General features: G+C 37.4%; 1 protein-coding gene across 1 annotated transcript; it reads right to left on the bottom strand.

Annotated features, from left to right (window-relative positions):
- Nucleotides 1–936: 936 nt before the first annotated feature.
- Nucleotides 937–20497, bottom strand: evpla (envoplakin a). Its single transcript, XM_015037785.1, has 22 exons — nt 20191–20497; nt 15188–15287; nt 14929–15083; nt 14234–14357; nt 13987–14118; nt 13841–13882; nt 13166–13327; nt 11756–11863; nt 11579–11674; nt 10627–10737; nt 9921–10067; nt 9651–9805; nt 8894–8991; nt 8606–8778; nt 7570–7745; nt 6485–6623; nt 6201–6394; nt 5962–6112; nt 5131–5214; nt 4926–5033; nt 4754–4846; nt 937–4635 (listed from the first exon to the last, which is right to left on the bottom strand). Exons 1-22 carry the CDS (start codon nt 20490–20492, stop codon nt 1321–1323), a joined length of 6165 nt encoding a protein of 2054 aa, XP_014893271.1. The 5' UTR covers nt 20493–20497; the 3' UTR covers nt 937–1320.
- Between the last annotated feature and the right edge of the window lie 5011 nt (nt 20498–25508).

Raw genomic sequence — 25508 nt, 5'->3', positions numbered from 1 at the left:
ATTTCAGTCTCAAATCTACCAAGCTCAATCGGAGAGGTACATTCTCTTTTTGAGTGAGCCATTTCATAAATGTTAGAAAGTAGATATAACTCAATATTTGAATTTAAATTATTACATTTGAAATATTTACTGATTGAGTGAAAAGATGTAGCATTTGGTAATCACCCTAATGTATACTTTTATAACAGTGGATTTCTCTAATTCATTGTTCGTAATTTGCAGATTAATTTATTTGCATATTTATTCTGAAGAACATAACGCCAGTTATTTGCAGAAAAAAACCCTTATTTATTCCAGAGAAAATGCAGCTTTGGAAGATGAAATACTGAGGCTCAATGCTACTTGATGTACTATTGGCAAGCATTTGCGGAGCAGCCAATCCAGAAATGCCATTAATTTCCCTTGGCACTGATTGGCTGTATTCTGAAGAGGGGGCGATAAGGACGACTTTGGACATTAGATTCTGTCTTCCTATTCTTTACTTTGAAGCTTAGCTGAACATTACTAGCGTAGTTAAACAGTTTGTTGAAGTATTTTAATTAGAAGTTTAAGTATTAAGTTAAAACATTCTTGTTTTAGATAGAAGTGGTTTATTATGTGAATGTGTGTGGATCTTCCCATCTATTCTATAATACCTCACCTAACCAGACAGGTAATCAAAAAGCAATAACTGACAGAGTGTTTGGCTATAAATTCCTTATTGTCTTATTTGGTAATTTGGATTAAGATAAAAAGTTATTCATAACACACAATATTGGTTTTGGGTCTGTCAGAATGATCAAGAAGGATGCTTGATCATTCATATTCACATTATGATGAACCACTCATATCTCCAAAATTCAGCATTGTGCTTCTTTCCACTGTAGCAGGTAAAACTTTACTACACAAAGGAGTTCAAATATATTAAAATAAGAAGTTTACAAAATAAAGAGTTGGTGCTCTTGAACCATCATAACTTAATTTTATTGATATGTAATTCTTCAAACAATCAAACCTTGTTTAACAGCGAGTGAAAGAAATTTATTAAATTTTAGCAAGTAGTATTGCACCATGTCCCAATATCCCAACCAAATAAAATATCCAGTTTATGATATTCAGTTAAACCATAAAGATGAAACAAAGATAAACAAATACACCCACATGAGACCTTTCAGTAAACAAATGCAACTCAGCAGCAATTATTTTGTTCTGGCAAAAGACTTGGAGTTTCTCCTGTGTCAAAATATATCCTGTAAATACAATGAACTCTCCATGCACTTTTGATATTCTACAGAAACATTTTTCTGTAATATGTTTCAGATCAGAAAACTTCAAACATTTCTAGAAACGTGCATATTTTGAGTTGGAAGAGGCGAGTAGCATAGGTAAGCCAGTTGCTGGGTCTTTCTTACAACGATCCAGAGCTTGTTTGTAGTTGATCTTCTCATTTGTTATAGGGTCCACAATATCTTTGATATAGGCTGCCTCAGTTTGGATGTTCCTTGCAATAGAATTGTCAATCATTTTGGATGCAAGGGCATCTATGAGGGGGACTCTACGACCAGTGGAAGGATCTACCAGCCCCCCAGTCAGGTGTTGTGCCTCCATGTGACGAATAGCTGAATCTTTTGGCATCCAGCCTTTCTGAACAGCTTCTCCCACAGACAAAAGCTCTTTGGTCATGGGGTCTTCAACTCCAGTGAAAGCTTTCTCTGCATTAAGCAGCCGTTGGACTTGGCTGTCCTCAATAAGGCCTCTTTGTGCCGCCTTGCTAACTTTATATCTTTCTTTGTTGCTGATGTCAGTGATGCCACCTGTTGCTGCTTGAGCCTCCAGCAATCTTTGGGCAGTGGTAGGGTCGATCAGTGTGCGCAAGGTGGCATTGCGGATTGTAAAGCAGGTGCCTGTATATGTATCCATTATTCCAGCAATTGGCTGTGTTTCGGTGACTGAGGTGAGTTTGGGTTGCTTGGTTATGTCACCTGCAACAAGAAGGGCAAATTCTGAGATGGGAAGTTTGCCTTGTTTGTATTGTTGCAGATCATATTTTGTTAGCCTTCCTTCCTTGATAGCATTTTCAATAGGATACTGCTTCCCACTCTTGCAATCCTGCAGGACAGATGTTTCTCCATCAGGACCCATGGACGTTATCTCTTCCCAGTCACATTCTAGCTCCTGCAGATGAATGTACTGCTGGCGATCAATGAGGCCCCCAAGGTAAGCATTGTAAGGAGACATGTCTTTACCAGTTTCTGGATCCAAAATGGTGATTTTGGTCGAGACATTGGTTTCTTTGGTTCTTGTTTCCGCCTGTTCCTCTTTCTGCAGGTACATCAGAATCTCACGAATTGTGCTGTCTCGTTCATGAATCTTGTCTTTCTCGTCCAAGATCTGCCTTTCCAGTCGCTGGACATCTGACTCCATCTTAATGCTCTTCTGCCTGTTCATCTGTGTTCTTTCAGTCATCAGTCGAGTCTGTTGCTGGAAAGAAAGGCTTGTGTCGTGTTTCTTTCCTTCAAGAGTTCTAAGTTCTCGAGTGAGGTTGTCATTTTCCCTTACTAGAGCATCTTTGTTCACATTAAGACTTGTCACTTCTCTTGAATTGTTAGATTTGGTGCTCATCAAGAAATTGATTTTGTCATTGAGACGCCTGATTTCATCCTCCAAGTCTTGTCTGGCAAATCTGTTCTGAGACACCTGCTCCCTCAGACGGCGTTGCTCAGCTTCAACAGCCTGGTCTTTCTCCACGCGAACAACCTCCTTATACACCGTCTTTTCACCTGACTTCTCTTTCTGCAGAATCTCAAGCTTTATAGTGAGACTACGAATTTCCCTCTGGATACGTAGGATATCATGGGTTTCCTTGTCCACGTCAGAGCGTAAACCACTTGTCATCCTTTCCAGTTTTGGATCTCTTTCTACCTTCAGCACTTCCTCAACCACTATGCTCTCTTCAACAGGAGGTGGGGCATTTTCCAGTTGTGTGATGCGTAGTCGGATCTCTCTGAGTTCAGATTCAGCTTGGATCCTTTTTTGGTGCTCATCACTCTCTCTGATGATGCGCTCCTTGTCTTCCAACTTCGTTCTTAGTTGCTGTAACTCCAGATCCAGCTGACGGCGTCTTGTTACTTCTTCATCCAGGTTCCTGCTCAGCCTGTCATGCTCCATTGATTGCCTTGGATCCTTTTGAAGTCGTACAACCTCCTGCACCACAACTTTCTCTTCAGGTTTCTGTCTCTCCAAAAGGAGGAATTTGTTTTGAAGGTCAAAAACCATCTCCTCAATGCTTCGCCTCAGCTGTGCTTCATCCCGCACTTTTTTTCGCAATCGTTCTGCTTCCTTCTCCAGCAGTGGATCAGGCTCATACTTTATTAATTCTCTGTTGACCAGTTGGGTCTCTATCTTGGACTTTTCTGCCTTCCATTCATCTCTTTCTTTCTGCAGCTGTCTAACCTGGTCTTCAAGAGAGGTGCACTGGCTGTCTAGGCGGTTCACCTGATCATTTAACCTCTGGATCTCTCGCTCGTTTTCAGGGCTTCTTTCTTCTTTCACCACCTCTTGGGTAACCTCTTTGAATTCTACTTTGGGTTTCTCTGAACAAAGGGTATTCAGATCAGTGTTGACCTGCCTGATCTCCTTTTCCAGATCGGTACGTTGTTTATTCGAATCCTGTATTTCTTTGCGGAGGCGCACAATTTCTACCTCAGTAGTCGGGTCAATCCGGTATATCTCATTTACAATTTCTTTTATCTCAATTCTTGGCTTCCAGTCTTGAACTTCTCTGTAACGCTTGTGTAGCTCGATCACTTCTTGGGACAAAGAGCTATTTCCAACTCTCTCCTCCTCCACAACTGTTCGCAGCTTAGCTGACTCTGTAATGAGGTCAGGGTCTTCCTCAATCTTTTTAATCTCCTTAACAATGACTTTAGGCTGAATGTTGGGGATCATTCTTTCAAGCGCATTGATTTGACTTCTTGTCTGAAAGATTTCATCATTGAGGAGCTTGCACTTGTTGTTCTCATCAGAAATGTCAGTCTCAAATATTTTTAATTCTTTCAACATCTGTGGATTTTGTTCTACTTTAACTACTTCCTTCTTAACCACTCTCTCCTTGATAGTTGGTCTCTTCTGCTGGAGGATAGAAACTTCTGTCTTCATTTGGATCTGCTCTCCATCTTTTACTCTGATCTCATCTCTCATCCTTGCCATCTCATCTCTTATCTTTGCAGCCTCTACGTCCAGCTGTGGATCTTTTTCAAACTCAGTCACCTCTCTAGTTAGCAGTTTAGGGGTTTTGTTGTTAATGGTTTCCTCCAGGACGGTGATTTTCTTGTTTAAGATTTCAACCTCTGCCTGGACGGTGGTCCGCTTCAGGGCCTCTTGATTGAGAATGTTACTCAATTCAGCCAGATCAGCTTCCAGTTTAGGATCCCGGTAGTATTGCAGTACTTCTTTCTCCTCAACACGTTCCACTCCTCTGCGGCTCTTAAGTGACATCATTCTGGTTTTGAAGGTTTTTAGCTGTGCCTGAGCAACGGTCGTTCTCTCCTTCTCTTCGTCTAGTTCTTTAAACAGACTGTCTAATTCAAAGGCATTTTTTTGCTGGTTTTCAAGCTGCACCTGTTGCTGTGCCACCATTTGAACTTTTTCTTCACTCTGCGATAGAAAAGGCAATTTTTTAAATATTTAAACACTTTATGATTTTATTTTCAGCTTAGCTTTAACAAGCAGTTACAGTCTCAAGGGCATAAATATATTTTTATGACTTTCTTACCTGTGAAATTAAATTCTTTGCCAAGTCCATCTGTTTTTGCCGCTGGATGTTTTCCGATGTTGCTTCGGCATAACGTTTTGTCAGATTTCTTTCCTGTAACAAAAAGTTTTTCAATAAAAAAACTTATTTTAATAAAAAAAACAACTAAACTTTGTGGTAAAACCATATGTACCTCTTTGTTGGCAGCGTCACAGAGTGTGAGCATTTGGGTCTTCTTTGGAACGGTTGCGCCAGCTTGTTCAAGTGTACCGTTGTATTTGTCAACATCAGCCTCATACTCCTACAAAGGCAAAAAAGGTTAACATTTTAATTTATTAATTTCTTAGCATATCAAATTATTAATAACGTAAGCACTGTATTTTCTGTTTTGTACTTACATTGAGTAGAGTCTGCAGGTCTAGAGAGAGGTCAGCCACTCTTTCCATGTCCTCTTCCTTCCGCTTCAGGTCATCCACCACTCGCTACAACATAAATCACAAATTCAGTTCAATTCTTTTTATACAGCACCGAGTCTCATCACATTGTCCTACTGGCCTGTCTGAAAAGTTGCCTAAAAGATCTCAGAAAGGAACCAATCATGTCCCAGTCTAGAGACAATCAAAATGAAAAAACTGAGTCACTAACATTGATCAGTCTGGAAAGAGTTACAATGACATTTCTAGGAATTTGGAACAAAAGTGAATCACCATCAGAGCCTTTGTTTACAAACAAAGAAAACCTGGACACTCGTGAAGGTTCCCAGGAGCGGCCATCTTACCAGTTCTGGGAGGGGTAAGATGGTCGCTCCCAGGAATTACCCTAAAAATACATCAGTGACTCAAACAGGAGGTCAGAACAACAATGAAGAAGAGAACAATGATCAAAACCTTAAAGACAAATCCAGCTCTTTTGGCTCAGACACAGGAGAATAATTGGAGATGTGGATGTTTAATCACCTTATTTCTCTGATGTGTGTATTAAGACAACTAAACAGAGTTGGCCAAAATTAGACTGTTAGATTTAGGAGGCAATAGTTTTGGACATTGTTTTACCCTTAACAAATTAAATTATCACTTGAAACTGATTTTTTTAATTATTATTTATTTTTGGAAAGATAATAAGCGTTGTATTTACTTTCAGATAAACAAAAAGAAAGCATGACCAGGTAGCTCACTCTGCTCTTGCTACTATTACCACCATACTTTTGCATGGTTCACATCTTGCCTCACCTTTTGGGAGCTCTGCTTGGCAGTGAGCTGGGACAGATCATCGCTGGAGTTTGTCTGATTTGTCGGCAGGTTGTCCAGGAAGGAGTTGAGGGATTGGCATGTGTTCTGGAAGTCCTTGTGCTTAACTGAAGCTTCTTGTAGCACATTTTCCCTAAGAAAACACCCACAAGTTGTGTTAACTTGTGTGGAGTCTTTTTGTTATCTCAGGCTGTATGTTTATATTAAAGTCATTTCCGTACCTTTCCTTCAGCTGGTTGGTGACATTTGTGTAGCGACTCTGCAGCTGTTTGACGTCGTTCCTCTGGCGCAGGATGTCAGGGCAGTACTCCTGGTGGTTTTTCTGCAGGGAGCTGCACAACCTCTCAGTCGCCTCCAAATCCCGATTCAGCTTAATCATGTCATCCTGGGCAGCTACCACAGACCGCCGCTGGCGCTGAGCACAACAAAGATGGCACTCCAGTTAAAATATTTCTCAGGATAAAGATTTGTACCTCTCAACACATGTTTGCGTGATTTTACTCACCTGAATGTCCTCAGCTCTGGTTTGAATTGCATTTGGTATGTCAGGAATTGGACCATCTGCACTCAGGTTTCTCTCGAATCCAGACACAAGGCCGTCGACCTTCTGTATTTGATTCTCCAGGTTGAGAGACGCATTTGCTCTAAGGCAACAAATCAGAACATAAACATGGGAATCAAATGGATTTTGTTACATAAAAGCTGTCAAATTTAGCACCACCTCGCACAAATTTAAGTTTTTTAATTCATGTGATAATCACAGATGAGATTGTTTCAATGCAGTTATAATGAAGTAAAACTTTTGTGAAGGATCATCATAGTTTTAAATACCAGAGTTATACGTTCAAATATCCAAAACAACTGATAAATTGTGTCTAAGCTGCAGATGTAACCTATTAATTAGCACTTATAGCAGTTTGAGTCTCTTCAAACTACTAGCAGATAGCTCTGTGAAGCCAGCATGTTCCTTTGGTAACAATAAGAGAGACTTTGGAGAAATTCAACGTTTGTTGCTGCTGTTAGCATCACAACCACTCTCACCTCTTGTGGGGCATCATTCCCATATTCTACATATTCCAACTTACTTATTTTACAAATTATTTGAATTTTGAACTTTATATCAAATATCATTTCTCAATCGTAACGTTATTGGTCATACGTTCACTAATAGCTACCTTATCATAGCTAATATTAACTTAAAAACAAATTAAGATGTAATTTGGTTATTTATATCTGTGTGTAGATTAATTAGGGTTTAGTTTACTAAGAGTTAAGTAGTGTAAATCACTGAAAAATAAAATGTTACTATCTAATTTCTTGTTCCAACAGTTTTTATGAAAATAATTACAGAAATGAGTTTCTAAACTCTAAGCAACAGGATGAAACCTGAACCCAGCATGGCGGTGTGATCTTCTCCATCAATTTAGATCTTCTCTAACTTTTTTAAAATTCTGTTTCTATGGATATGAATCACATCTGCTTGTCTTATGAGGTGTTTGTTTTTGAATTGCTCCTGCTCCAATAAGCTAAATTGGATTTATTGAATGTACTTTTTGTGCAAATGTTTCCTTGTCTTAATAAAAGACTTACTTCTTATTGTAGAGATCCGCCAGGCTGGCCAGGTTGTCGTACTTGTCATTGGCGGCGCTGAGTTTCTGCGGGAGTCCAGAAGACGTGCCGTTGGGATCTTTGGACAGCAAAGGCTGCAGGTTGGCCTGGGCTGTCTGTTTCTGCTGCTCCAGAGCGTTCAGCGTCTTGGCAGCTTGCTGTAGAGAGCAGTTAGTTTTTAACATAAATTAATGACAGATCACATATCAGATCATCTCATCTATAGAACTGTAAATTCTACAAACACTTTACAAAGAAAACAGATGTAGTTTATTGGGTGTAAATGAACGCCGTCATGATCTGCAGGTGTTTGGAGCTGTAGCTTAATCTGTGTTTTTGGTTTTCATATATATATATTTTTATATTTACCCAAATCTGGTCTTAGTTGCTTCCTCTTTGTGTTTACTTCTTGGATTATTAATATTAGTTAATTTCTTTTTTTTTTATGTTTACTTTTTAAGTTAGTTTCAGAGTTTTCTCTCTTTCCCTCACCGTTTTTTTTTATTTCTCCCTTCCTCTGTATCCTTCCCATTGCAGCTGTTTTAATCTCCTCTTTTCCTCTGCCTGCCTTCTTCCTCCTGCTGCAACTACTCACCTGTGATTAGCTCTTCAGGTTTATTTGCATATTCTCCAGTTTAGTTACTAAATGCACTTAAATTAATTTGTCATGTTGCTATGTTCCCAAGTGGTTCTACTCCAATAATTTCCCAATTCTGGGATGAATAAAGTACATCTTATCTTATTTTATCATGCCCTGTGTACCTCCAGTGAATATTTCTTTAACAAAATCCTTTAAACATGACATGAATCTATATCATTTTCTATTTGACTCTATTTTAAGTGTTAGAATCAATAAAAACACAATTATAATAGTGTGAATTATGATTTTTTTTTTTCTCCCTTGCTTTTATTTTAAACCTCCAAAAAGGAAAAGAGAAACCATTGAGTGAAAGCTCTAATGAAACCAGTGTCCAGGACTTCATTCCCTCTGAAACCATCGGTGTTTGTGTCGACTCACCTCCTGCTCTCTCAGCTTCTTGGCCAGATCTCCGGTCGGGTCGGTGCAGCTCACCGGGGTTCGCAGGCGGCTCAGCAGGCCCTGCTCCGTGTCGGCCAGGTCGGAGTCCAGCTGGTTCAGCTGCTGAGCCACAGCTGCCAGTTTGGGGTCTTGAGGAGCTGAAGAAACTGGAACTGAGTGAAGAAACGGTAAAATTATCCTCTGATCGATCTGATTTCAGTGGAAACTGAGGCGTTGTTCACAGATTAAACATCTGAATCATGATGGTAAGAAGTGAAAGACAAACACCTGACTGTAGAGCTTGAGAGATTTCTGGTTTATTATTCTTCAGGGACGCTGCCAGAGCTGCTCTCCTTCTCTTGGTTTCTTCAAGCTCCTTGCCCAAACTGATGAGACAAGAGCAAAGTGGAGACGATGAGTCATATTTACCCTTTCACTCTCTTGTGACCTATTACTGAACAAGATAGGATAGATCTATGTACTACACAAAGCATGTTCATTACATTTTTTGGACATAATCATTCTTAGATGATGAGATTTTAGTCTGCTCAGTTCTGGCTGTCACTTTAAATCCTAATAAGCTGCTGCTGCTGTCCGCACCCCTAATTCAACGCTTACACTTACGTGTGAAAATGGCTTCAAATAGATGTACAACTGTGCATCTTTGAAAAAGAGAAGTGGAGCCTTCTGCACAACCAACAAGAATGCATCAAGTGGTTTTTGAATGGCAAGTCAACAACAAAACACTTGTCTTTTCCAGAAGCCATTGTACAGCGCATACAGCGATAAAACCAGCTGGCCAAACATGGTGGAGCTATGCTTGGGTTGCTAGGTAGCAGCGCAGTGCCCATCGATTGTGACTCAACATTCAGAAGGTTTTTGAAACAGCTCGTTTTCCAGACGCCAAGAACCATCAACCTATCGCCACAAAATGGCTGGTTGGGTTTTACAAGCAGTTGAAACCCAAAAGGAAGCATAAACATTCAAAAAGTGAATTTTGCCAAGCAGATCCCCTTTAAATATAGCGCAGCTCTCTGTTACTTACAGGTCAACAAAATAAATGGCATCTGGGTTGGGAGGTGGGATAATGAAGCAAACTCCAGGGAAGGTTTTAGTTGTTCCATCAGAAGAAATAACTTTCCAGTTGTTGTTGTCGGAGAAGGATTTCAGGGTGAATTTTTCCCCTCTTGAAATAGAGCCCTACACAGCGATAATAATAGAAACGCAATGTAAAACACAGCTCATGAATTGTAAAGATGTTTTTAATCCACCGTTTAGAAACTACTGAGGTATTTGACGGCGGTCAGGGCTGCACCTCGTCAGTCTCCCAGTCGCACAGGGACACCACTGTGATGGGTTTGTTGGTGGGAGTGCGGCGCAGCTTCAGAGGAGGAACAGTTGTACTCTTTCGCCTCAGGTCGGCCAGCTGCTGCTCCGCGGTGTGGACAGTATTTTCCTCCAACTGGAGAGAAACAAAGCCGCATGAAAATCCAGAGGAAGAATGTCCTAACCCAATCCTAATCTGTCACGTCTGAGGTGGTCCTGTCATACGGCAGTAAGCTTGTGAGACAGATGTACGTCATTTACTTGTGTTCATTTTTAAGCCTAATGCCAGCCTTCTCTTTGAGTGCCTTCACATTCCTTCATTCACAAAATGCATTGTTCATTTTAGCTCAAATTTCTAATGAAGAAATCTCTAGAAAAGCTAGAAAAGCCAAAGTATGTGCATCCCTGTTTGTGTAATAATTTAGGATTCCCAGGCATCCAGGATAGGGCTGAAACGGTTAATCGGAAACTAAACAAAAACACTTGGTAAGGCTTTGTGTTTTTGCAGTGGTTAGGAAGTAAATGAATGCACAGCAGTATAAAGTATTTGCACATGTAAATTCACAATGACAAAGACAATTTGATATTTGACGTCAATGTTGGTGGCAGGTTTGCGGGACAAACTAGGACAAGCAAATCCAAAACCACTGTAGTCTCAGTAAGTCTCAAACCTCTTTCTTCTCTCATTGTCTCACCTGAAGCTGCAGCAGCGACTCGATGTTGCTCTTCGTCTTTAGAGACTCTGGACTCGTGGTGCTACTGAGTTGACTCAACGTCTCTGACATCTTCTGAGTGTCATTTTCGTACTGGAAAATGGACACTCACTTGTTATCACTTATAAAAACATGCTGGAAAATTAGAACATCTGTCCACATGTACACTGCAAAACATTTCAGCCACATTTAGTTGTGTCTACTGTCTTCTATTCTTTAAGTCAAATCAATTACTGAGTTTTAGATTTTGAACCTAAATGTGAGCTGGTGAAAACTTAGTAAATTGTGTTAAACTTTTATTAATTTTGTCAAACTTTCAAGAGTTGAATAAACTAGAGTTTTTAGCAAAGCATTTAAAAAAACTGAAAGAAGAAACAGACAGGAGTGGGAGCCATTTCCCAGAATGCTTAGCAGCATGTTTCTGTAAATGTTTATTTTAAAGGATAATGTCCTGTTCACACTGAATATTTCTGAGCTGAATTCATTGTTAAGTTTAATAAAATTCATTATCAGATCAGAAATTTTGTTCATGCAATTTGGAATTAATTTAAATTGTTCTAAAGTAAAATAAGTAGATATTTTAACTTGATATTGTGAGTAAAATAATAGAGAAATGTGGCTCTTTAACCAGGTGAGGATAGTTTATTTTCTTGCATATTGTGAAATAATTATTTGGTTTAAATTGCAGCATTAAGTTAAAACTCACAATTCAAGATTAATGAAGTTAAAAAACAATGTTTAAACAACTTGTCTCTTGTTGTTAAATCAACTTCATGAACTTTAATTTCTGAGTTAAAACCAATAAAAATTTCTTGTCGACTTAAATTGCATTTTCCAGGCAGCAGGTGGACTTTTGTTTTCAAGTTAAACCACCTTCAAATGTTTTACAGTGTAGCATGCCCTCCAATATTGTGCTTTTGCAAACTCTCCCTACCTTATTGAATTCCTGTATATTTTGCAGATGTACTTCTTGACATATGCAGAGATTCAGGAACTTCTGCCACTCGATTTTCACAGCTCTGCTATGGGCCTTAAAGTAAAGAATGTATTTGGATTTAATTTTCAGTCAACTTAAAAGGTTTAATTTAGATAAAATCTTTGGTTTCAATACCTCTATTAGGTGGCTGGCTGGGTGTTTCAGGGAAATGTACGTTTCACCCTCATCCTCGAGTCTGTTCACTTTGCCCTCGTGATCCAAAAGCTCTTTGTTCTTGAAGTTCTGATTGAAAGAATATTACAAGTTGTTCTCAACATGCAATGCCTTGAAATTAGGATGGTTGTTTGATTTATATGCTACCAAATTAGGCAGCCAGGTACGAAGAGGATTAGGGCCACTGGAAAAAAAATAATTAAACAGTTCTGACTTTCATCTCAGAATTCTGAGGAAAAAAAGTAAGAATTCTGACCTTAAACTCAAAAATAATAATTCTGACTTTAATCTCAGAATTCTGACTTTAATCTCAAAAATAATAATTCTGACTTTAATCTCAGAGTTCCTAGATTAAAGTCAGAATTCTGAGATTAAAGTCAGAATATTTCTTTTTCCCCAGTGGTCCTAATGCCCTAATCCTCTGCTTTAGCCAGGAACTTACACAACAAGCAAAAAGTCTAAAATTACTACAAGTTTCTGTGCAGTTCAGCAGCAGACAGACTATTGACCCTTTGCAACTACATCACTAAATAATTTGAGAAGCCATGGGACGTCGGAAGTGAGGGACGGGAGCATTGAACAGAGCGACTAAAACTGTTTTCGAAAGTTGTTTTTCCCGTTTATTCATGGCTTCCATAATTAGCTCGAGTCGAGCTAATTAGACTGTGAACGTAACACCTGGTTGGGGCTCATAGACGGCGGTATTTATAAAAGTTGGAAACAGACCCATACTTTCCCCCCTCCTGACGTAAAGATCAAATTACCAACCTTGCCTGAAACCACACCACATGATTTATGTGTGTCATAAACATGTTATAAACGGTGTTTCACCGGAGCAGCATTAAAAACGCACAAAAGACAAGATGCTAACCAGTTTTTCCGAACATGCTAGGCTACATGACGGTGGGGCACCGTTTCCATGGTTACTAACGGTTAGACGCTCACCTTCTCCACAATGCGATAATTGCTATATTTCCATACTTACTTATAAAGTATATGAACATTAATCTTCTTATCTTGTATAAAGTGTTCACTGCAAATCAGAGATTACACCGAGGGCTGGCAGTCGTTGTGCTGCTATCCATCGCCGCTGTATCTTTCCTCATTAATAGTTATAAAATAAAATAAGTTTGGTTTGCATCCTTTTCTGTTTGTACAGTCGGTCACGCAGCACCATTTTTAAATGAAATCAACTATATAAAAAGCAATATTAAGTTACAGACGTCTGTTTTTAGACCAGCTTTAAAGGAGCGTATTAGTTTTGACGTCTGTCATGGCGGAGTGGGCGGAGTTCTGGAGAGCGTGACGTCACGTGCAAAGGGTCAATACATGTTCAAAAACCCATTTTGTTCCCTTTAACTCAGTCCTGACCTCATACTGCAGGCGAACACTAGTAGGGTCCACCATTTGATCGCTCCAGTCCTGCTTCTTGATCTTTTCCTGCTCTTCTCCCAGGAAGGTCATCTCCTTGTTGCAGTCCCTCATGTGCTGGTAGAGGCTGGTCAGATACTGGCTGCGTAACTTGGATTTTTCCTGGAGGAAAACGGCTTCATTTAAATACTCTCCTTTGACTTAAATAAACATTAATCCTAATCTAAACAATACAGCTATACAGTGAATCTCTTAAGCCGTAAACACTGCTCTAAGTTTTAATGCGATGGCTAAAATAAGCTCAAAACGTTATGCTCGTTTAATTTCAGAAATATCCAGCCCAATTCAGTCAGAAAAATAACTTCAATAAATAAAAGTAAAATTAGAAAGCTTCTATAACCTGACTGCAAAAGTGTGCAGACTCTTAAACTAATCAAACATGTCCTGTCGCTTTTAAAGTTTTCTATGGTATAAGTGGAACCTCTACTTTTTCATCAATATTAAGGAACTACTGTCTGAAAACAAGCTATTTATTTCAGGTATGCTAAGATATTTGCACTAAAAACTACACCAAAACTAATTGACATAAATTTGTGTTTTTGCAGTTTAAACAGAAAGCAACACTTTTGCTTATTTTTAACCTGAATGTGTTTGGTTTTAAAACAATCAACTCACCAGCATAGTGTTATATTGCCTTTTCAGTGGCGCGAGTTTCTCCTGAAAGACAAGGCAGCAACATGCTGGGTAAACTATCCGTCTCAAAAGTTCAGTAAGACGGAGGAAAATGGAAATGCTTCCTGACGGTGTGTTTTGGTGCGCACCTTGCTGCCAGCAGAGCTGACGCAGAGCTGTGAGTTGTAAGCCTCCAGCTCTTTATGCAAGATGTTCTGAGCAGCGATCTGCTTCTCCAGGTCCGCCAGCGTTGGGCCATACTCCTCTGAGCTCAGCGCTCTCTGACAGCATAAGCAGCACAAGAGCTCAGTTAATTAATAAATGCTTATTTTAAGCAACACCATTAAACAGAAATGGATGTTTCATTTGATGTTGGAGGAAGTGGTCAGAACTTACTTCCTTCTGGGCGAAAACAGGCTCCCAGTTAATTATGGGCATCCGAGACACGTCTTCAATTTGCTCATAGAGCTCTACATATTTAGCTGTGACTGCTGACCATCGCTTGTGTAGTTCGTGAATGCTGGAAGGAAAAACAAGGACAAAAAGAAATGTTAAAACAAACAAGCAAAATAGACTGCAAAAACAAAATGTCTTAAGTACTTTTGGTCTGATTTCAAGAGCAAATATCTTAGTAAAATAAAACCAACTTACTAGTGACTTTCAGAAAGAAATTTTCTTAAAAATTTCTTGCTAGTTACTAGAAACTTACTAGTGGTCAGAAATGAGTTCTGACCACTAGTAACTTTTACTTTTCTAGTAACTAAAAGGTTGTTTTAAGACAATAATTCCACTTCCAAATTATTTTACTTTTAACAAGGAAAATGTTTTATTTTAAGTGGAACTAGCACCTGTTAGTCAATATTTAAGAATTATATAGAAATATAGGAATTATACTTAAAATAAGCTGCATATATTTTGCTGAAAAATTACTGCAGTTTAATTTTCTTATTTAAAGCGCACTAAAATATTTGCACTGGAAATTAGACCAATAATACTTAGTAACGTTTTGTATTTTTGCAGTAAACTGATTTCTGTCTTCTTATCAAACAAATTTTCAACAAATTTTCTTTGTTTATTTCTCATGCACTCACTCTTTCTCAACATCTGCAATGGGAGGGTAGTTCATGTCCCTGAGTTTGCCAATGTCCAGGAAGAGATTCTCTAGCCGTCCCTCTGCAATGCCCAATATATAATTGATCTCAGCCTGGTGCTCAAATTCTTTCTCTTTCTTGTCATTTTCAATATCCTGGTGAATAAAAATAACAACAATAAAAAAAAACAGAAACAGCTTGTAAAAGATGAAAAGTTATAATTGCACAGCTTTATGTTGAAGCAGGTTTCCCTTCTCACCACTTTCAGCAGTTTTTCAGCCTGGAGGACATGTTCCACCACTTTGTCAGAGTCAATCTGCATACTTGTAACCAGCTTATTTGCATTGATGGACTGAGACCTGCAGACAAAAAGAGTCCAGTTAAACTACAAACACTCAAATTACATCAACAGTCACTGATTAAACAGAATGTTATAAATATGCTACATATTTTCATCTGGTTTGTTCCTGTCTTTGCAATGTAACACAGTGCATTCAAATGAACAGCATCATTTTATAGAGAAAATAATTGTGAATTTCTTTGATAAAAGATGGTTTTTATCTGAAAGCATTTGTTATAAAAAAACTTCAGGGAAATAAATTGGACTTTTAAGAAATCACAAAATATCCTACAGACCATGTAGTTAAATCTTGATCAGTCACCCAAACTCAGACAGAATATTTAAAAGTTTCATAAATGTCTTTGCTCAGACTGTAAATATTTTGGATAATTGATCACTTACAGTCTGAACTAAAGTAGTTTATAAAAAGAAAAGACAGATCAAGAAAAATGTACATAAAATTACAAAACTACCATATTGGTAATGACCAACTAGCATTAAAAGTAATTTGAATACCAACTTTCTAATGATTTACTGAAAAGATAGTACATAAAAACTTAAACAATGTTTCCAGAAAAGCAGAGGAAAAATCAAATGGTGAGCAGAATCTGCTGATTTTTAACTTGATTTGTAGTAGCCGGCTAAAAAGGCTAGCAGGTCATTTTACAACACTGTTTGGTGTGGATGCTATAACTGAGGGAGAAAAACTACACCCTCATAGTTAACATATAATTTACAGGAACTGCTGTTAGTGAAGCTATCTACGCTAATGGCTAATTTATGTTAGTTAAGGCAATTTAAAATGTGAACTTAGCAATCATTAAAACTTCAGACAAGCCTTTTTACAGCAAACTCACTGAAACACAATCTGTTGCAACAAGCAATAAATCAATTAATTGATCGCATAATAAATTAAAACAAGCTCAATAATTTCCATGTGTATAAGGTATTGTTTTTCTCAAACTGGATGACAAAAGTGTTCAGTCTGGTGTTTTAGTCCTTTTTTTTTAAAGCACAATTTTGTTTACAGAGACTTCATAACTCATTTTATTTGTTGTTTTATTTATTTATTTTGTGTATTTAGGATGTCTTTCAGTTGCGTTGTTAAATGTTCGTTTGAATTTTAAGCTTATTGACTTTTGAGAATGTATTTGTGCATTATTACCTGAAAATTGCCGTGAAACAACAATATTATAATGATTTCTAACTTCTGGGACTATTTAACACCCAGTAAAATGTATTATGGCAATTCCTCTTTTAGAAATAATTTGTATAAAATAATTGATGAATCATTCGAAATGTTCAAATTTGAAAAACTCAGATTCAAACAATGGAAAAATGACAACATTCCATAAAGCTTGAAGAAGGAGGAGTTTAAATATTTATTTGTCACTGTGGTCAACAGTGGACAAAATATCAACAGAACACGGCGCCCTAATGTAACCATGGCAACAGAAACCACAGCAACCGGTTTCAGGAAGAAGAAAAACGGGTTTCTTCCGTTTCGAGGTTAATTCCTGTCGTTTCTTCCGGTTCAGGAGCGAGGCGCTCCCTCTGCGGGCCGGTACCGGTTCCGCTCACTCAGCAGGAAAATCCGGTATGAGAACAACGTCAGTGCTGCGCTTCCGTCTCTTCCCACCGAGCCGATTTTCTTAAGATTTCAGTACAACAAAGTAAGAAGAATGTGTTTGTGGTTTTCACAGTTTGGAAGAAATGCTGGATAACGAACAGTTTTTTTTATGTTACAAATCTGCTCTTAATTCTTAATTTTACCTTAGTTTGAATCTGCATTTTTCTAAATGTCCCCATTGTGGGATGACACAGAATATCACTATTATATTTTATTCTTTAGTAACAAAGCGCAAAAGTCAGATTTTACTCTGTTGTTCTTATGGGAGGCGTCTGACAGATGATGTAAATCAAATTTTCATTTCTATCTTATCTTTTGACTGAAATGCTCTCACTCCTTTGTGCTTTTGCTTAAGTTTAATTTTTAATTTTCTTCTTTTGTGCATCTTCATGTTCAAGTTCATAATAAATGATGTGGAACAAATTCACATCATTTATTGAATTTGTTCAATAAATAGCTTCATGTGTCTAAAATAATTAGACACATGAAGCCAATTAGGATTATCTATTAGGTGAAAAAATAGAACTATTTTGTGTAATTTTATGAAAGTATATCTTTAAGGAGGGGCAGCTGTTTGGCCGCATGGTGGATGAGGGGCACAGTGACAGTTCACACCGTCAGACATCGCTGCAGAAACACAGTCCACCTAAGGGTTCTTCCTGTGTTCACACAGCGTGTGTTTTCCTCAAATAAGGGTGAAAACTTGGTCTTTTTCAGGATCCCCTATGATTTCAGTGCAAACAATTTAAAACACAACGGATTACAGTGAGGTCTCTGTTAAGCTGCTTACACATAATTTCCCATGTTGCCATGTTTGTTAGTGTAGAGAAAAATGTGTTTTGTGTGTCTACATGTGTGTAAATTATCATTGTGTGTCACTTTTGACACGTCCCTATTCCTGCTCTCCTGTTCACTAATTCAACTTTGTCTTCCCCTTTCATAAACAAAACTGCATATTTGAAAACAATTTTCATTTCCTATCAGCTTTTTATTATATATATTTATATTTTAAATGTCTCTAATTTCTTGTTTTTGTGCACAAACCTGGTGAATATGTATATTGGGATCAGATGTGTGTAATTAGGAAGTTACATGTGATAATACTCTATCTCTTTTCTTCTTTTAGACAAATTAATCAGAAAATAAACCATGACATCTATTTTACTTTTATTTTCAAGCAGCCAGCATGCAGAGGTGAGCATCCAGTTAGCGTAACTTAAGATTCAGTGATATTTTTATTGGGTTGTTGTTGTGTTTTCCAATGGCATCATATCTTCCTACACAATGCAAAAACATAAAATCTTACCAAGTATTTTTGGTCTAGTTTTAAGGACAAATATCCTAGTACACATAAAATACGACAAAACTAACGTACAAGTAATTTTACGGCAAGATAAACAAGCTTGTTTTAAGTATTCCTTAATATTTATGAAAAAGTACTACAGATTAATTCAGGTTTAGCATGGGGAAATGCCTTGTTATAAATTAAATAATCTACAGTGGAACTAGTACTTTTTAAAAGGAATTATGTACTTAAAACGAGCTACTAGAAAATTTATTTAGTTTTATTTCAAGTTTACTAAGATATTTGCACTAGAAACTAGACAAAAATACCTGGTAAGATTTGTGGAAGATAAGCAACGGTGTGACGTCCGTGTAAGGAGACAAGCTGTTCTCAGTTGTTTGATTTAAATCCATGATTAATTAAAGATGATTTAAAAAAAACATAAGATTTAGTTGTAGCATTCATGAATGGATGTGGGTGGGAAGTTAAAGTGCCTGAAAGTAGGAGAACAAGACGAGCCGCATAACTGAGAAGGGCTGGCCTGCATTTCTTTAGCCGTAGTAGTTGTGAGGTTAGAAAATCTGGCAGAGCAAACACTCCCTGGTTGGGTTTGGCTCACTTTCCCCTCCTCACTCACAAGGGAAGATCCTTCAATGAATCGCTACAAAAAAGTTGGTGTTTTAATTTATTTAATGTCAAAGTGACGCTTGTAGATTGTAGAAATATTTGATTTAGCTAAATCATGTCGTCAATGGGGACTGTGATGCAACAGAGAGATAAAACACACACATACGCACACACACACACACACACGCACACACACACACACACACATACACACACTGGTGTGTTTCCATCACATCTGAGAGCTGATGTGCAGAGATATGCTACACTGCAAAAACACAAAATTTTACCAAGTATTTTTGTTGAGTTTGAAGTAATTGCACTTAAAATAAGAGAAAAATAAAATACATTTGACTTTTAAGCAACATATGCTAGCCTGTTTTAAGCCATGAATTATTAAATAATGATGAAAAAGTACCAGAACTAGTTAGCTGAACTTGTAACATGAATTAGTGGAACTGGCACTTTTTCATCAATATTGAGGAATTATTTACTTAAAACAAGCTTCTAAATCAAGCAGAAAAGTTACCTGTAAGTTAGTTTTGTCTCGTCTTAAGTGCAATAAGATATTTGCATTACAAACTAAACAAAAATACTCTGTAAGATTTTGTGTTTTTGTATTTTGGATGTCCTTGAACCAGAACAATTTTGCTTCAGTTTGTGTGAAAACATCACTACTGACTGATTAAAGTTTAATCCATCGTTATGATCCTGATGAATAACACAGACAGAACTAGAATATGCAAAATACCAATATATGGTTAAACATCAGTGTGAAATCCACAGATTCACCTGCTTGTATAGGCACAGAAATATTAACTGTGTTATTAAAGGATAAAATGTTATTTTTAATGATAAGGATAGAAGTTTAGTGGCTGAAGAGCGATCATTAAATGATAAAGAAGTGATTAATTATAGAAACCACAGCCAACGGCTGGAGAACCAACACCCACTAAGGAGAAAGGAAAGCAGCCCAGCCCTGTTCACATCACAGCAGGTTGAAACCTTTGTGAGGTTGGAAAGCAGAATAAAAATAATAAAATATGAACATTTTGTTTCCATCAGGAAACACGCCTCGCACTGTTCACACGAAAAGACAATCAGTGCCAGCCACTCTCAGTAAGGTGCAGGGACATTTACACTTTACTGCTCAGTTTTTCTTTCTCTAATTAATATGTTCAGTGTTTGAAACACAACTGCTGACATATTTAAATGTCAGATTAGATACAGAAAGCTTCAAGTAAACGATTGTTTTGTTTAGCCTTTCTGAGCCCCATCCCACAAGAAGCTGCAGAAGACATTCCTTAAGTGTCCATAAGGACAGAAGATGAAATATGCACACATTTCTGTGTTCATCAGTTATTATCCAGAGGAAAAACTCACCTGCTCATCTTGCTGGAGCTCTTCGTGTCCTTTGACTTAAACATCTTGGACATCTTGGAGGTGGAGAGGAAGTGTCTCCCTCTCAGTCGTACTCCTTCTTCACTGCTGTCTTCCTCACTCTGCGTCTCTCCTCTTCCTCTGGTCCTCCTCAAACAGACACAGCGGCAGTGTGACACACCAGTCCATATTTGGGGCTCAACGCCACTGGCTCCTCCCAGGCAGGGTAACAGGTGAGCCGCCGCCCAGGTATCAGCCCTGTGCAGGAGGACCAGACCGACCTGTTCTTCACTCTCCTCCTCCATGGTTCCTTTTCTCTGAGGTTCTTCAGTCCATCAGATCTTAGATAGAAAATGCAGATCATTAATCCTTCTAAGGCCTGATAACATAAATAATCAGAAAATTCAGATTTTTCTTTTAAATTAACTCACCTTGCTTTTTAAATGAGTTTGTATCGCAATTAATACATCAGACTTTTATGTTTGTTGTCGTAACAATGTTCATTGGATCATCATCACCAAAGATATCTGTTTGATGATAACTATTATATATGTAAATCCGGATTTTTTATATATATATATATATATATATATATATATATATATATACACACACACATTATTTTATGTATATATACAGTTACAATATATAAATATACAATATATATTTGTGCAAATACAAAATGTATATACATATATATGCCACATATTTACTCAATGCAGCGTATTTTTGATAAAAATAACTTACTAGGTCAATAATCGTATCACAGATGATACATTTGTCATTAAAGGGTTAATGTAGGAAACCTGGATTTTGCAGAAGTTAAGAAACATCTATTTTTTTTGCAAGAACAAAACAAAATCAGGAGTCAGAGTGAATAATTCTGAGTTAGGCTCATGAATGGGCAACATGCTGAGCTAACGTTTGATATAAATAAGATTTACTGTAAATAATATTCTGAAACATCCCACTTCTCACCCAATAACCATATGGATGGATCAGCTGAAATTTCATTTAATTTAACGGCTCTTTAATTATTAATAATGTGTGGGTTTTATACAGCACCTTCTAAAAATATTTGTCGTTTTACAACCATTTTGTGGTCGACCAAAACAAGTTATTGATAATTGTGAAGTGGAAAGAGAAAAAAAACTTTGTTTTCAAAATCCACAAACTTTGGCATTCTCTTGTAATCTGATAACCCCAAGAAAATCTGGCCTTCACAAGTCCCTGAAAACAGGATGTAAATTTAACCTGCGTGTAATTTAACCTCAGTATAAATGAAGACATTCTGTTTCTGGCCTCAGGGGTTTGATACAGAACATTAGTCACAAGTAATTTAGAGGAAATTTGAAAGAAGTTGTTCTTGTCAGATAAGAAATGGTGTGTTCAGGTTGTTTAGCAAAAGAAAAAATAAGAGGAGTAAATCGCTGCCTCCTAATCTGGTAGAGACAAATCCTAAAAGATCTGCAGCTGAGATTAAAGCAAAAAGTAACCAAGACACTGAGATATCCTCTCAGGGGTGGGGAGCTTCGTGCCGAATGCTGAACATGCATGCCACACTTTTAAGATTCTGAAAACGATAGCGTTTTAAAATAACATGCTACTTTTTACACTTTTGTTAAATTAATTACAGCGATCAAAGTCTGTGTTTGTTCAACTTTCTGACTATCACAGGAGTGAGATTTCATTCAGTAGCGACTCAAACACAACAGGTTATTTGTACTTTCCTTAAAAGAAACAATGCAATCACCCCCTACTGCACACTGCAAAAACACAAAATCTTACCAAATAATTTTGAAATAAGGAAATCAGAAAATAAACCATTTTACTTTCAAGCGGCCAGCATGCTGATGTGAGCATCTAAGTAATGCAGCTTAAGATTCAGAGAGCCAATAAAATTGTAATCAAGTAAGAACAGAACTGCTTATACTTATTTTTACCCAAGAAAACAAAAAGGTGTTTGGGGAAAAGTCTACTCAAAAACTGAGTAACTGATCAAATTATCAACCATTTAATATTTAAAATTACATAGTCAGACAGACCAAAGTATAAAGTTAAGTGGAAATTTTGGTATTTTAAGGACAAAAATTACAATAACTCATATAAGTAACAAAAAATAATAAAATTCAAATCAGTTATTTCAACATGAAACTTTAACAGAAACTACAGGTGTGTGTCTGTGTCCGGTGAACTTTTGGTTAAAACGTGCTTGTTTATCAGTCAGGGGGGAGAGAAAACAGAAATTTTACTCAAGTAACAGTAGAAATACTTCAACATATTTTCACTCAAGTGAAAGTAAAAAGTAGCCGTCCAACAAATGACTCAAGTAAGAGCAAAAAAAGTATTTTTTTAAAAAATTACATAAGTAGACGAACCAAAAGATAAAGTTCGTCTGACATAAAATGTCAGAATTGATATCAATATCAATTCAAGTAACGAAAAATAAAAAATTCAGGCAAAAATTTTGCCAAATCAGTTTCTTTCAATAAACTGTCAATTAACAAAAACTGCAGGTGTGTCTGGTAAATTTTTGGTTAACATATTTCTTGGTTTTCATTGAAAGGGTAGAAAGTCCAGAAATTTTTACTCAAGTAATAGTAAAAATACTTCACAGTTACTCAAGTAAAAATAAAAAAAAATTTCACCCAAAAAATAGTTACTCAAGTGAATGAAATAGCGTAAATGTAACGAGTTACTCCCCGACTCTGCTGACACGCTGTGCGTACGGCCAGCAGACGGTCAGAGCTGTTACGTAATCCCGTTATCAGGAGGTTCGGGTCGCCCTGAGCGGACCGACGTTTCACACCTCCAGCTCAGACATGTCAGGCATCCAGGGCGTCTCTGCAGCCCTTCATCAGCAGAGGGTAACGCAGAGGAATGCAGACGGGCAGCTTCCTGCGCAGCGCGAACACACGCTGCTGACTGGTCCGGCCACACAGCCGGGCTCTCTGGGTGTGTTTACCTGTCTGGAAAAACATACTTTTAATGTTGCTAAGATACCACATGTTATACTGTGGCTACTCTGAAACACAATGGAGGAAGTGGTCAGAGGAACCACATGTGGATTTATGAAGGTTTTTCTGCAGGTTTCATCTCATTTATACCTGTGGAGATCATTTTATTTATTTTCTGGGGGGATTTTCTCCCATTACATATGCACTGTGAAGTTTCCTCACTTCAAAAAGAAGGCGTAGTTTTTGTCTAGTTTCTCTTAGTGCACTGAGCGCCTCCAGCCACAGACTGATAATACCAAAGAGCACCACAGGAAATAACTTCTGCCTGCAGCTGTTTGTTAATTATTTAACACTAGTAACTTGTCAACTAATGGGCAATTTCTCAGCAAAATATAGGACCTTATTTTTAGTCAATAATTCCTTTATTGACTAAAAGCACCAGTTTAACTGGCAAATTATTTCACTTTTAACTTGGTGAAATGTATTTTTATGAGGAAAATAATCTGCCAGTGAAACTAGTACTAAACAGTTTTAAGGAATTATTCACGTAAGCTCCTATGTCTTGCTGAAAAGTTATGTGTAAGTTAGCTTTGTGAGAGTCTGCCACTGGTTTTGTTTTATTTCTACTAGAAACTAGACCAAAAATACTCCAAGATTTAGTGTTTTGTACTGCGAGCCGCATTGAGTCATCATCTATTAATGTAAAAAACAGTGGAGGACGTTCCCAGGCGTGGCTGCACAAGCAAAATGATCCAAAAACACACTGATGATTCATCCAGGAGGAAACAACAGAATCAAAACCAACATCTGGAAATGCAGGCCTGACCTACTTCAGTTGGGGTCAGAGGTCACGATTCAAAACTAAGAAACAGAACAAAAATGGCCTCAATCATGTATTAATCTTGTTTGTGTAAATTATTTGTTTTTTTTAAACCCACGCTAATTTTGGTCTAGTTTTTAGTGCAAATGTCTTAGAACACTTGAAATAAAACAAAACTGACTTTTACTTTTCAGTAAGAAACAGGAACTTATTTTAAGTCAATAATTCCTTAATGCTGATGAAAAAGACATTTCTCCCACATTAAGAGTTACAATTTCTCGTTCCACTGGCTGATTATTTCACTTATAACTTGCACTTTTTCATCAATATTAAGGAATTATTGACTTTAAAGAGCTCCTATATCTTGCTGAAAAGTTACTTGTAATTTAGTTTTGTGCCAAGATTTTTTTTAAATAAAGGTTTTGTTGGCTCTAGTGGCCTTTATTTAAAAGTAGTTCGACAGGAAAGAGGGTAATACGTGGGTTGTGCTTTGCCCCTGCGCCACCACAGCACCCCTTGTGCCAAGATATTTGCAATAACAACCAAACCAAAATACTTGCTTTGGTTTGTAAAGGTTGCAAATATTAACTTCACTATACATGAAATGCATTCAGATAAAGGTTCATTTTTTATTTTAATAATTCTTCACTGTGGTTGACAGTTGTAAAATACACATGAGGATAACTCAGCCTGACTCTGTTGACTTAAAAAGACCAGAAGAAGAAAATCAGCGCAGAAATCACAGAGATGGTAAAGAATGAAACATGTCTGAAAACTCCCAACCCTGATTAGAAAGGAGTTAAAACAAAAACGAAACAAACGAGGGTGTGCCACTGCAAAATGGCTGACAGGTTCCCAGAGCTCAACTAGTGTCAAATGATAAAATCTGATCATTTCTGCAAAAAATAAAAAACATTTTCCAACAGGAACTGAAACAATGTGAATGAAAAGTGTCATTTATATAATCTCCTCAGAGATTTTTCACACATTTCTGTTATCAAATATGGCGGATCGAAGGAGCAGAAAGGGCAGCTGGGTGAATATTCTGGGTTTTGTTTCTAAGAGGAGTTTAAAGGTAACAGAGTTGAGCAATATTTTTTAACTGCAGGTACCAAATGTAAACCACACACACACACCCTGCTCAAGCATCCGCTCATCCTCACACTCCCTGCATCCCCACAGAGGTTCATACTGAGACACACCTTCCTTCACAAATGGACTATTAATGAATCAAACCATATAAAAGCCAAAGATACAACGCTGTGCAAAAGTCCTGAGTCATTTCTGAATTCTTTACATGCTGCTTTGATGAGACAGACTTTTATTTTTGTCTTCTCAAAGTTCCCTCAGGCTTGAAGTTTTGGACATTTTCTGCTTTTCTGTGTCAGTTCAATTCAGCCAATTCACAACACGTCATCTCAGTGAACTTTACAAATCCAATCACACATTTAATCCAATTGATCCCAGTTATCAAACAGTGGAGGTAATTATTTAAATTAGATTAAAATGATTTAATCCAGGGAAACCCAGCAGGTTGAATTCAC

Source organism: Poecilia latipinna, unplaced genomic scaffold (assembly GCF_001443285.1).
Source record: "Poecilia latipinna isolate Pla-1442-1.1 unplaced genomic scaffold, P_latipinna-1.0 Scaffold25, whole genome shotgun sequence".
Taxonomy (NCBI): Eukaryota; Metazoa; Chordata; class Actinopteri; order Cyprinodontiformes; family Poeciliidae; genus Poecilia; species Poecilia latipinna.
Note: the sequence above shows the minus strand (reverse complement) of the source record. Positions and strands in the feature narration are given on the sequence as shown.